This window comes from Bufo bufo, chromosome 3 (genome assembly GCF_905171765.1).
Source record: "Bufo bufo chromosome 3, aBufBuf1.1, whole genome shotgun sequence".
Classification (NCBI taxonomy): domain Eukaryota; kingdom Metazoa; phylum Chordata; class Amphibia; order Anura; family Bufonidae; genus Bufo; species Bufo bufo.
Window position 1 is genome coordinate 507,529,168 of NC_053391.1, and position 12,274 is coordinate 507,541,441.

The 12,274-nt window shown below is 38.7% G+C and overlaps 1 protein-coding gene across 1 annotated transcript in view; it reads left to right on the plus strand.

Annotated features, from left to right (window-relative positions):
* Window positions 1-12,274, plus strand: part of EDNRB (endothelin receptor type B) — a 54,913-nt gene that overhangs the window by 14,128 nt on the left and 28,511 nt on the right. The window contains exons 3-6 of the mRNA XM_040425326.1: window positions 3,067-3,179; window positions 5,488-5,692; window positions 5,940-6,089; window positions 6,744-6,877. Coding sequence (XP_040281260.1) covers window positions 3,067-3,179; window positions 5,488-5,692; window positions 5,940-6,089; window positions 6,744-6,877 — 602 coding nt within the window. The remainder of the gene's footprint in view (window positions 1-3,066; window positions 3,180-5,487; window positions 5,693-5,939; window positions 6,090-6,743; window positions 6,878-12,274) is intronic.

Sequence of the window (12,274 nt, forward strand, 5' to 3'; positions counted from 1 at the left end):
GCCGCTGTGGAACAGTGTAAAGAAGTTTTTAGATGACCTTATTCCCAACAGACTAATACTAACTCCAGAGCTAGCGCTTCTCTTTATTGTTATTAATACCCTGGCACACCCATAAAGAATAGTAGCCACTCATATACTTATGGCAACCAAACTAATCATCACCCGACACTGGAAAAGTCCACACACCCCTACCTTGTTGGAAGTGACTGCCCTGGTTAACTTGACCTGTATGTACAAGAAAATGTTCTACACACAACCTTCTATGACAAAATTCTACACTACCTGGTCAATATGGCTGTCTAGCTGTTGGTTTGTGACCTAGCTTACCCACCAATGTGATAACAACCCTCTGGTAATCCCCTAGGTTAAAACGTCTAAGTGATCCTGCTCATCAGAACGATGTATAGGTGAAAGCCGGTATCACTAACTCGGACACTCTTTCTTTTTATTCTTATGATTATTTATGTGTTAGTTTTATTCTTGTCTCTGTTTGTTTGCAAATTCAATGGGACCCACATTTTGGGCCCAGACCTAACCACTACTTCAGTTAGAATTCATACATCGCCTTCAGTGTTGGAAAGTTCAGAGGTATACGTACCTCCACTCTGTATTCTAACTCCTATGTAAACTAGATTACTTACTGATGTAAGATAGGACTCTGATAATTGATCGCATCTGTTTTATTGAAAAATAATAAAAACTTCATGGTTTAAAAAAAGAAAGTCAATGAGGGACGGATCCGTTTTCTATTGTGGCAGAGAAAACGGATCTGTCCCCTTTGACTTGCATTGGGGGTCATGACGGATCCATCTTGATCAGTTTCACAGGACGGAAAGCAAAATACATGTTGCAGTCTGAGAGTCTCGTCTCAATTATTAAAGAACATACCCACGTGTTTTGGGCATAGTATGATATTCTATACCATGATTAAGGACAAGTCATACTGTGACTGAAACACATATGTATGGTTTTGAATTGTTGCACAAGATGTTTTAAAGATTTTCCAATAAAAAAGTGAAGTTTTTACATAATGAAGTTTTTAATTTTGAATTTGTTCATTGTGGATTCACCTGTTTCCTGCTCAGGACATCTCCTAGCACCTGTTATATGAGCATCCAACAGAGCTAAGGGTTTGAGCATAATCATTTTTCTTCTGTGTATCTGGTTATAAATGTGCCAAAGATGTCCCACCTGTAATCCAAAAACCATGTGCAGCCATAATTTAGTAGCCATAGCTTCCAAAAACACAGTCGATGTTTTATTATTTGATTCAGGCTTTCCTTACAAACAATTTTACTAACAAAAACTATAGATTTGTTTATTGGTAATATTAAGACACTGAGTGAGGATCACAATGCAGGATACAACTTTCCAATGGACACCTACAACAGTGGACCTCTGTGTGGAAAACCTATGGGATTCTCGATTTTCAACTTCTAATTTAAGGATTGGCCACCTCATTAAAGGATTGTCCCAGATCTTTAAAAATTTAGCTGTGGCCAGGCATGGACTGAAAATCAAACAATAACACTACTCACCTTGTCAGAGCCTCCGGTTCCTGTGCTGCACCTTTGGTCTTCAATGCTTCCAATCCCCACTGGACAAAAAAAAGTGTGATGTGCCGTCTACATGTTCATCAATTGCTGGCCAAGAACCCCCTGTTCGTCTGCTGTGGTCCCCGTATCTTTTGGCGCCTCATATGCTAATGAGGTGACTCACTTCCAATCAGAGTGCCCTGGCCCTGCTCTTAGCCAGGGAGAAGGAGCTCAAGTTCTCACGAGAGAAGGAGCTGCGATTCTCGCAAGAACTTGAGCTCCTTCTCCCTGGCTAAGAGCGGGGCGCTCTGATTGGATGCGCTTGCAGCCAGGGAGAAGATAACCGCGCCCAGGAGAAACACAAGTCCACACCTAGTATCACTGAGTCGCTTCATTAGCATATGAGGCACCAAAAGATACGGGGATCACAGCGGACAAACGGGGGGTTCTTTAGAAAAAAAAAAGTGCCAAGACATCAGTGGGGGCCGCACTATAAGGTAGGATAATAATTAGATTAAGGATATCCAGGCGAAAGGTCCTCTTTAAAGTTTTTCCCTTAAACTACCCAACCCTAATATGTTTTTTTCCCAAATACCATGTGGATTACTTTCGTGAGTCCCCCCTCCCCTCCCGCATTGCCACATGAACATGTTACATTGAAAATCTACAATTATGCGGCCTATGTCAAGCCCTCTCCAATATAAACAGTGGCATGGATGTAGTGTCTGTAGGGGCATTTTACACAGGAAGAGGGAAGTTTGCTAAGACACAACAGCTCTATGATACCTAAATACATCATGTGATAACTGGTTTGAGAAGAAGAAGCCAAATTTCATAGCACTGAATGGATGGTTGTAAACCATTACTAACTTCTCCTGCTAGATTGCAGGAGCTTTGAAGCCATGCCATAGATGATGAATTAAAGCCCAGCACCACGGTCCATATGTGCACAGCACATGGCCGTTATCAAGTTAAGCTATCTTCAGTTACAGTGATTGTTTGCCTCAGTACATTGTCTCTCACAATATTCTGACTGATAGAGAAACCATTTGTAGACGCAGTATTTTTCTATGTAGGGTTCAACTTCCTCCTCATGATAATTGACACAAGCTGGGGGGACATTTATCAAGTCTGTTATGCCAGTTTTGAGGTGTAAAAATTTCGTAAATGATGCCAATGTGCGACATTTGAGGCAGGATTTCAGATTAGAACACCTTGAAATCTCATTTATGATGTCCAACTTTGGAAAGGTTGCAAAAAAGTCGCATCCTCTTTGGTGTACTTTTACAGATACAGGCATACACCACATTGCACTTGCGACAAATATATTATTTCATAAATTTGGCGCAATCTCACAAAGTAAAGACAGGTTCAAAACTGACAACAAAACCACTGCAAATGATACATTTTCCCCTTGCACTTTATCATTACACAAGTCTTTTTTTAGCATTGGATCTATATTATAGATTCTAAATGCTCTACTGTATATAATGATGCCTAAAACCTAATTTTTCTATCTTTCTGTTTACAGCTACTATCCTCAAAATGGCCCTTTGGAATTGAAATCTGCAAACTGATTCCATTCCTGCAAAAGTCTTCAGTTGGGATAACAGTTCTCAGCTTGTGCGCACTTAGTATTGATAGGTAATAATAGACCTTATTCTTTAATTGGAGGATATCATCTTTTACACAAGTTTTTTTTAGCATGACATTTATCCATATGCTCTGTACTACATATATAGCTACATATATACAGCACTTACTGTAATGGCAGACGGTCATGGTTTAATTTTCTCTGAGTGGCATCAGGTCAAGAGTACTTGTCCTTTTTGAGTTCTAGGGTTTGAATGCAAATTGGATGGTAGGCCCATCATATAATGTGTGTGGTGAAAGCATGCTTCAAAGAACAGTGTTGGACAGGACAGCATGGGGCCCACCAGAACAGATCTTTCTGGGTGCCTACTATAACAGGCAAAAATTATCTGACTTCTCTTGATAAATCCTTAAAACACATTTATTCTTCTCAGTAGTGGTCTGTTGCCTAGCTTGTGCCTCAGACTGTTCTGTCCTGGAGACCCTGTTAGCTCATCTCTGTGCTAGAGTTCATCTCAGCCTCCTATAATTATTGATATATTTGCTTATCTGTAAGAGTTGCAGTCAGCGTACGGTGCTATATGCCACTTGTGTAGGAGGTGGGGTATTAGGGGTCGAAACAGCCTGAGAGGCCCACCAGGGGATTCACCTGCTTGCTGTGTTGGCCAGGTCGAGCTAGTCAAAGATCCACAATAATGTTAAGTGTTGATCGCGAATATTCTAATTGCAAATTTTTATCGCGAATATTGGCACTTTGAGAATTTGTGAAGATGTACTGTAGAATATAGTGCTATATATTCGTAATTGCGAATGTTCTAGTTTTTTTTTCATCAGTAACCTCCCTTCTTGCTTGTGGGCCAGTGAGAAGGCTGCAATATTTTTGTCAGAGCTTAGCAACACCCCTAGCAACCAATAGGAAAGTTGCCTACTTACTATATAAGAACCTCCCCAGTAGCCATTTTCTGTAGTTTTTTTGCAGTTCTGAGAGAGCAGTGGCATTGCTGTGCTCTGTGCTTTCATCTGGATCCTATTCCTTATCTAATTACATTAGATAGTTAGTTAGCTTATATATATAATACAGATAGTTAGTGGGAGATAGTCAGTGTAGGTTAGATAGTGATATAGTGTAGCTGATAGGTTCCAATGCAGGGTGTTAGGTAGTGTGATGGGAATTACTGTTTCTCTGCTGTCCATACTACAGACATAGTGCTGTGATGTCACAACAATACTTAGTGCACCAATCAGTAATATCTACTCAGACCTTATAAAATGTGAAGTTGCATGTATTTCGCAAAAAATATGCACATCATTAGTGCCGTTTTGCGCAATCGCAAATAATGACTGGAGATCGCGAATTCGCGAATATTATGCGAAAAATTCTCGAAATATTGCAAAAACAAACGCTCATAACTAATCATGTTATCTTAAAAGCGACACATGTATAGGTATATGCACATCTAAGATCAGGAAAATAAGTCATCTTTATTAAACCAACAATGAAAACATCACATTTGTTAAATCATTTAAAATGAACCGTCAGGAACTAGGGCTCACAAGATAATATCAGCAGGAAAGAAAATCAAAGACCACCGTCAATAAAATACATCTCCTTCCATACTATGAATAATGTGCTGATGCAGAACAAAGCAGAAAGAGACAGTTCATCAAATAAATATAAAAGTCAATGAAAAATATTATCAATTCACTGCAATAATATGACATCCCCAAAAAATATTTTTGTGCATGTTCCAGGAAATCAGCCAGGAGAGAAAAAATATACAAGTGCAGTAGAGAAAGGGATAAATGTTGCCTGCTAGATAGAGGCCCTTCTGCCGTGGCCCCACATTATCCTGTAACTCCAGACAATTCACTTTTAAATGTTTTTAATGTATATGAGTAGGGATGAGCAAATCGACTTTGGATGAAACATCCGAAGGCGATTCACATAAAACTTTGCTCTAATACTGTACGAAGCAGGGAAACCATTACCACTTGGAACCGAATCCGAGTTTGGGAAATGTTTTTTTACGGCTCCTGCTCCGTACAGCATTGGAACAAAGTTTCATGCGAATCGACTTCAGATGTTTCATCCGAAGTCGATTCACTTATCCCTATATATGAGGTTTCTATTCTTTGTTTAACAAAAAAAAGATTTAAAATTAAGATTACATTTTCTTTATCTTAATTGTGCAAATACTGTACATACACATGTGTGGCCTTTCATATAGTGTTCATTTGGCTCTAGGGTTCAACTTGTCGGTGTTGTACAACATACTAAAAATGAAGTATAGAACATACTGTACTCGTGGTGGATTAAAGGATTCTTATGTATGAATAATGTTTTTTTTTTCAAATTCAGGTACAGAGCTGTTGCATCCTGGAATCACATTGGTGGGAATCGTGCTACTAAATGGACTGTATTGGAAATTACATTTATATGGATGATATCAGTCATTCTGGCAATCCCAGAGGCCATAGGCTATAATGTTATAAAATATGACTATAATGGACAAGACATGAAAACCTGTATGTTTAACCCAAGCCAAATTTCACCATTCCTAGAGGTAGGATGGATAGTAGTATGCCTAAAATTTCTTTATGTAGAATTTAAAGGGAACGTGTCACCATTTATCATTCAGAATTAGTCCTGAAGGACAGTTAAACTGCAAATGGTAACTTGAGATACATTGGAGCTAGAGTTTATATTTGCTCAATATATAGTGAATGTTTATCATCAGTGATTGTATATCAATTCATTGTATAGCCTTTATTTGTACTTTACATACCATTTTCCTTTTTTCTTTTTTTAAGCTTTACAAGACCTATAAGGACCCATGGCTTTTCAGCTTCTATTTTTGCCTCCCTCTGCTTGTTACTGCCATTTTTTATTCTCTAATGACATTTGAGTTGCTACAGAAGAAAAGTGGAATTACAATTTCATTGACTGACCATATAAAGCAGGTACAGCACAAGCCTTCAAAGTGATTGCACTGTTTATCTGCCACCCATTAACTGCAATGGTTTTGAGAAATATAGTTTGAATATTATATTTTCTACTAATTCTCAAATATTATGTTGTATGCATGTCTCATATTTACATCAACAGTAAGATATTACATGATTGGGATTTTAACTCTTAAACAGTAGAGAACTCACCAAACCACATGCAGAAAGTGCGACACCTATATATATATTGATGACCACTGGATTTGGAGCTACCAGTCCAGGAGCATAAACACACCAAGTAGAAAAAAATTAAATCCAGTGTCTTAAAATCCTAGAAAATTTTGTTTGTAAAAAATTCCAAACTTACAAAAAAAGTATCTGGTTTACAAGAATCACTTACGCGTTTTGTACAGATATGTGCTTCTGCATAGCAGCTAAAATATGCATCTACAAATAAAGTTTTCAAGGAGTTTTAATCACTGGATTTATTTTATTTTTTTTGCCAAAAAATGCAGGACAGTTTCAGCTCTCCTGATTATCCTCTAATGTATGATGCTCACTTTTATCTTGAATATGAGACCAGTCTCCTGCCAATTTAGAATTTTGATAAATGTACTTGATCTCTAGAATAAAAGGAAGAAAGTAATCATACTTATATTTCCGTTTCAGAGACGTGATGTTGCTAAAACTGTATTTTGCTTGGTGCTGGTATTTGCCATTTGCTGGCTACCTCTACACCTCAGTAAGATGATCAAGTTCATATTTGACTACAGAGGATATACCATCCAATGTGAACTTCTGAGGTAAAGTTTACTTTTTACAGTGAAAGTAATTTTACCTTTTTGTCTCTGCATTTGTCCAAGCGTAACATCGTATAATATACTGCAAAGTCGTATCTGCCTTTAACCTAATACACTCTCAAAAATGCAACTGCTTTTTATGATGAAACCTAAATCACAGTTCTGATCAATACGGACATCAGAAGTCCAAGTTCGTCACTGGTGCCATTTTATTCAAGAAGTCACAGAGCACCTTCACCAGTATAAAGCATAACCTTTAATGGTATTTGTTTAAAATAACCCAATTCGTGCCTAAAATCTCTATCCACTTAGGCTGGGTATATATGGACTATTGCTCTGGAAAGAAAAATTAACTGAACCTCCAGCTTGCCCTATAACCTACTAACCCTGCCTATAAAAATGGAATAGTTGCCCCGATAGGGGCGATCCCGTGTCAGGTACCTCCTAATCACCCTGTATGGCCCTGACAAGGGATAGATATCACCACCTACAGACACCCACTGTATAACTGTCAAGTGTCAAAGGTCAGTGGTCTAAATGTACATCAAATAATAATATATTTCAAATTACTGCCATTCCTCATTTAATAATACAGACATTAATCCTTTGATATGTTTGCTGAACAGCATTTGTGTTCTCACTCGTTGGTGGATAGTGGTGTCCCACGTGATCTTGCTGCTGGTTACCACTTACCTTCACCATGCGGTTAAATCTTGGTGTCCCAAGTGATGAAAGGGATTGCAACCACATATTTAAAGGATCTCAAAGTTCATATAGCCAAGGTTTAACCGCATGGTGGAGGTAAGTGGTAACCAGCAGCAAGATCACGTGGGACGCCACAGCTGATACATCACTATCCATCAACGAGTGAGAACACGAATGCTGTTCAGCAAACATATCAAAGGATTAATGTCTGTATTATTAAAGGAGGAATGGCAGTAATTTGAAAGTGACTGTGGACTAAATACAAATGGTATTAAGAACCATCAAGCTCCTATTAAGGAGTAAAGACATATTCAGAGAGCTGGACTACCTGGATTTGCAGAGTACAAACAATACTATTAGTGTTGAGCGAGCATGCTCGGCCGAACTGCTGTTCGGCTCGAGCATCGCTATGCTCGGCGATCCGAGTGCTCAGCCGAATACTTCGGGTGCTCGAGTAGAGTTTAATACAATGAAAGTCAATGGGAGACCCGAGTTTCAAACCAGGCATCCCCTGCTCTAAAGAAGAGAGAGTGTCTGGTTCACAAAAAAAGGTTAGAAATTGATGGAAACCCCATCAAAATAGTTTGGAAACAGCATTAAGAGGATAGCTGGATGCATCTTAGACTCCTATTATGTATGATATACAATAGACAACCACACAAAGGCTATATGTCAAAAGCCAGGCATGTGCAAGCCATCAATCTATCCATGAGACAGATAATAGCCAGCATACCTTAGAATAGCAGCCTTGTGCACTATGAGATATTCCAAACCAGCTCTCATCTGACTGAGATCCAGTAAACCTCAAAATTATTTTGCATCTGTTGGATGGCTTGGGTGGACCTGCACACCTAGGTCAATATCATTAGGGCGACAAAAAGTTTTCTGAACATAATATTTAATAACTTTTCTATACAGTTTTGTCAAGTAAAAACTTATTTGCATAAACATGGGCATATGGGAAAGACATGCAAATGAGCAGAATCTGCCTTTTTTTCAGCTGTCATAAGACTATGAAAACCAATAGATGGCGCTATTGAGTTATGAACAGCGCCATCTATTGATTTCACAGTCTTATGACAAGAGTAGACTAATAGTTTTGTCAGAATACTATGAAACCAATAGATGGTTCATAACTCAATAGCGCCATCTATTGATTTCATAGTCTTCTGACAAGAATATTTTGCTATGAGTCTTATGACAAGCTTATTAGTGTAGCCTTTTGCATCGAAAAGTCGCAAAATAAAATTTGCGATTAGAATATTCGCGATCTACACTGAGTTATTACCCAGCTTTCCCAGTGTCAGATATCTTCACTGAGTTATTACCAAGCTTGCACATACCTGGCTTTTGGTATATAGCCTTTGTGTGGTTGTCTATTGTATGTCGTACATAATAGGAGTCTAAGACGCATCCAGCTATCCTCTTAATGCTGTTTCCAAACCATTTTGATGGGGTTTCCATCAATTTCTAACCTTTTTTTTATGAACCAGACACCCTCTTCTCTTCCGAGCAGGGGGTGCCTGGTGTTCTCCCATTGACTTCCATTGTGCACGGGTGCTCGGTAGAACACACGAGCATACCGATGTGTTCGGCACAAGCACTTTGGTGCTCGCTCAACACTGGATATTATTTAAACACAGATAATTGATGCTATATTCCGTATATATTGTTTGATATTATTGTCCATCATATATTGTGTGGATGTTTGATGACCATATGTGCTCAGTGGCTATGTTATATACTGAACTAGAGTAACTATTAGCAACCATCAAGATAGTATTAACACCACAGCGCACACTTGTGCAGGAATATACATAGCCAAGTTGCACATTGATGGAAAGTTAAACATCTAGTGTTTTATTCTATGTTTTGTTTTAATGTAGGTTGCATGCATTTGGAATAACATTGTTTCAGGGATATATTTTTATATTTTAATAAATGTTTTAATAAATGACTTATATTCAGGTCTCTGATTTCAGATTAAGTATGCCTATCTATTATTTTACTAGTGATTTTTTTATATTTTGTGTGACGGGGTTAAAGATAGAGCACATTAATCCAGGGTAACCAGAGGGTGAGCCACTTTTACAATACTGAAGTTTTCAATTTATATATAATACTGTATTCATGATGTAACAGCCTCTGTCCCGATGCGTTTCCCTGATATGTTTTGCAGGTATCAGTTCATAAGGGGACTTACAATAAATTTTTATCCCTTCCTTACACTTCATGTAAAAGAAAAAAATCCTATTATATATATATATACAGTGGGATGCGAAAGTTTGGGCAACCTTGTTAATCGTCATGATTTTCCTGTATAAATCGTTGGTTGTTACAATAAAAAAAATGTCAGTTAAATATATCATATAGCAGACACACACAGTGATATTTGAGAAGTGAAATGAAGTTTATTGGATTTACAGAAAGTGTCCTATAATTGTTTAAACAAAATTAGGCAGGTGCATAAATTTGGGCACTGTTGTCATTTTATTGACTCCAAAACCTTTAGAACTAATTATTGGAACTCAAATTGGCTTGGTAAGCTCAGTGACCCCTGACCTACATACACAGGTGAATCCAATTATGAGAAAGAGTATTTAAGGGGGTCAATTGTAAGTTTCCCTACTCTTTTAATTTTCTCTGAAGAGTAGCAACATGGGGGTCTCAAAACAACTCTCAAATGACCCGAAGACAAAGATTGTTCACCATCATGGTTTAGGGGAAGGATACAGAAAGCTGTCTCAGAGATTTCAGCTGTCTGTTTCCACAGTTAGGAACATATTGAGGAAATGGAAGACCACAGGCTCAGTTCAAGTTAAGGCTCGAAGGGGCAGACCAAGAAAAATCTCGGATAGAAAGAAGTGACGAATGGTGAGAACAGTCAGAGCCAACCCACAGACCAGCACCAAAGACCTACAACATCATCTTGCTGCAGATGGAGTCACTGTGCATCGTTCAACCATTCGGCGCACTTTACACAAGGAGATGCTGTATGCGAGAGTGATGCAGAGGAAGCCTTTTCTCCGCCAACAGCACAAAAAGTGCCACTTGCGGTGGGCTAAAGCAGATTTGGACAAGCCAGCTTCATTTTGGAATAAGGTGCTGTGGACTGATGAAACTAAAATTGAGTTATTTGGCCATAACAAGGGGCGTTATGCATGGAGGAAAAAGAGCATAGCATTCCAAGAAAAACACCTTCTACCTACAGTAAAATATGGTGGTGGTTCCATCATGCTGTGGGGCTGTGTGGCGAGTGCAGGGACTGGGAATCTTGTCAAAGTTGAGGGACGCATAGATTCCACTCAGTATCAGCAGATTCTGGAGACTAATGTACAGGAATCAGTGACAAAGCTGAACCTAAGCCGGGACTGGATCTTTCAACAAGACAACGACCCTAAACACTGCTCAAAATCCACTAAGGCATTTATGCAGAGGAACAAGTACAACGTTCTGGAATGGCCATCTCAGTCCCCAGACCTGAATATAATTGAAAATCTGTGGTGTGACTTAAAGAGAGCTGTCCATGCTCGGAAGCCATCAAACCTGAATGGACTAAAGATGTTTTGTAAAGAGGAATGGTCCAAAAAACCTTCAACCAGAATCCAGACTCTCATTGGAACCTACAGGAAGCGTTTAGAGGTTGTAATTTCTGCAAAAGGAGGATTTACTAAATATTGATTTAATTTCTTTTTTGTGGTGCCCAAATTTATGCACCTGCCTAATTTTGTTTAAACAATTATAGCACACTTTCTGGAAATACAATAAACTTCATTTCACTTCTCAAATATCACTGTGTGTGTCTCCTATATGATATATTTAAATGAAATTTTTTATCGTAACAACCAACGATTTATACAAGAAAATCATGACGATTAACAAGGTTGCCCAAACTTTCGCATCCCACTGTATATATATGGATATTTTTGTTAGTGAATAATTGCCCATACAACCATTGATCACATATCTATTAATCAGAGCGAACCACTGTAACACTGCCTCCATGATGGAAAGTCTGATGCCTGTTCATACCTGCATAAGCTCGGCGTTCATATAAATACCCGCGCGCTCTAAAACCGAAAGCCACGTGACCAGAAAGCGCGGCTTGCAGTGGAACACATAATGGAACGCATGGTGGAACGCAAATACAGGAAGTAGATCACAACTGTGATTCTACACACAGGATAAAAGTGTCATTGGGCATATCAATAACCTCATCTCATATAAGACCACTGTCTCTTAAATTGCTCAACAAATACTTGGCTATCCATTAGAAGTATTATTTAAATAATTAGGGTTATGCATTATCAGTAAATGCCAACTATAAAAAAGGGGCGGGACAAAGAAGTGGTTACCAACTTCATTATAGAATACTTAGATTGCAGTGTTTGGTTGCACTTATTCTGCACTGCTATCACTCCTCCCCCTGGTATACACTTAAGTAGAATGGTTAGTTTAGCATTTGATATTTAGAGAAAACATGCAAAGTCTATGAATTCATTCAGTCCAAATGGGGTTATGGTATTCAACCTATAAGTCCATCTGGCCTCTTTTTGTTTCAAGATGGTATCAAGATCTCCACCTCTAATGCTAGTATTAGGCCTCTTTCACACTGGCGCGTGTGGCCCGTTGCTGTATTGCGGCCCGCAAAATGCGGGCCGCAATACAAGAGCACAGTCCGTGGGGCAGCCGCGA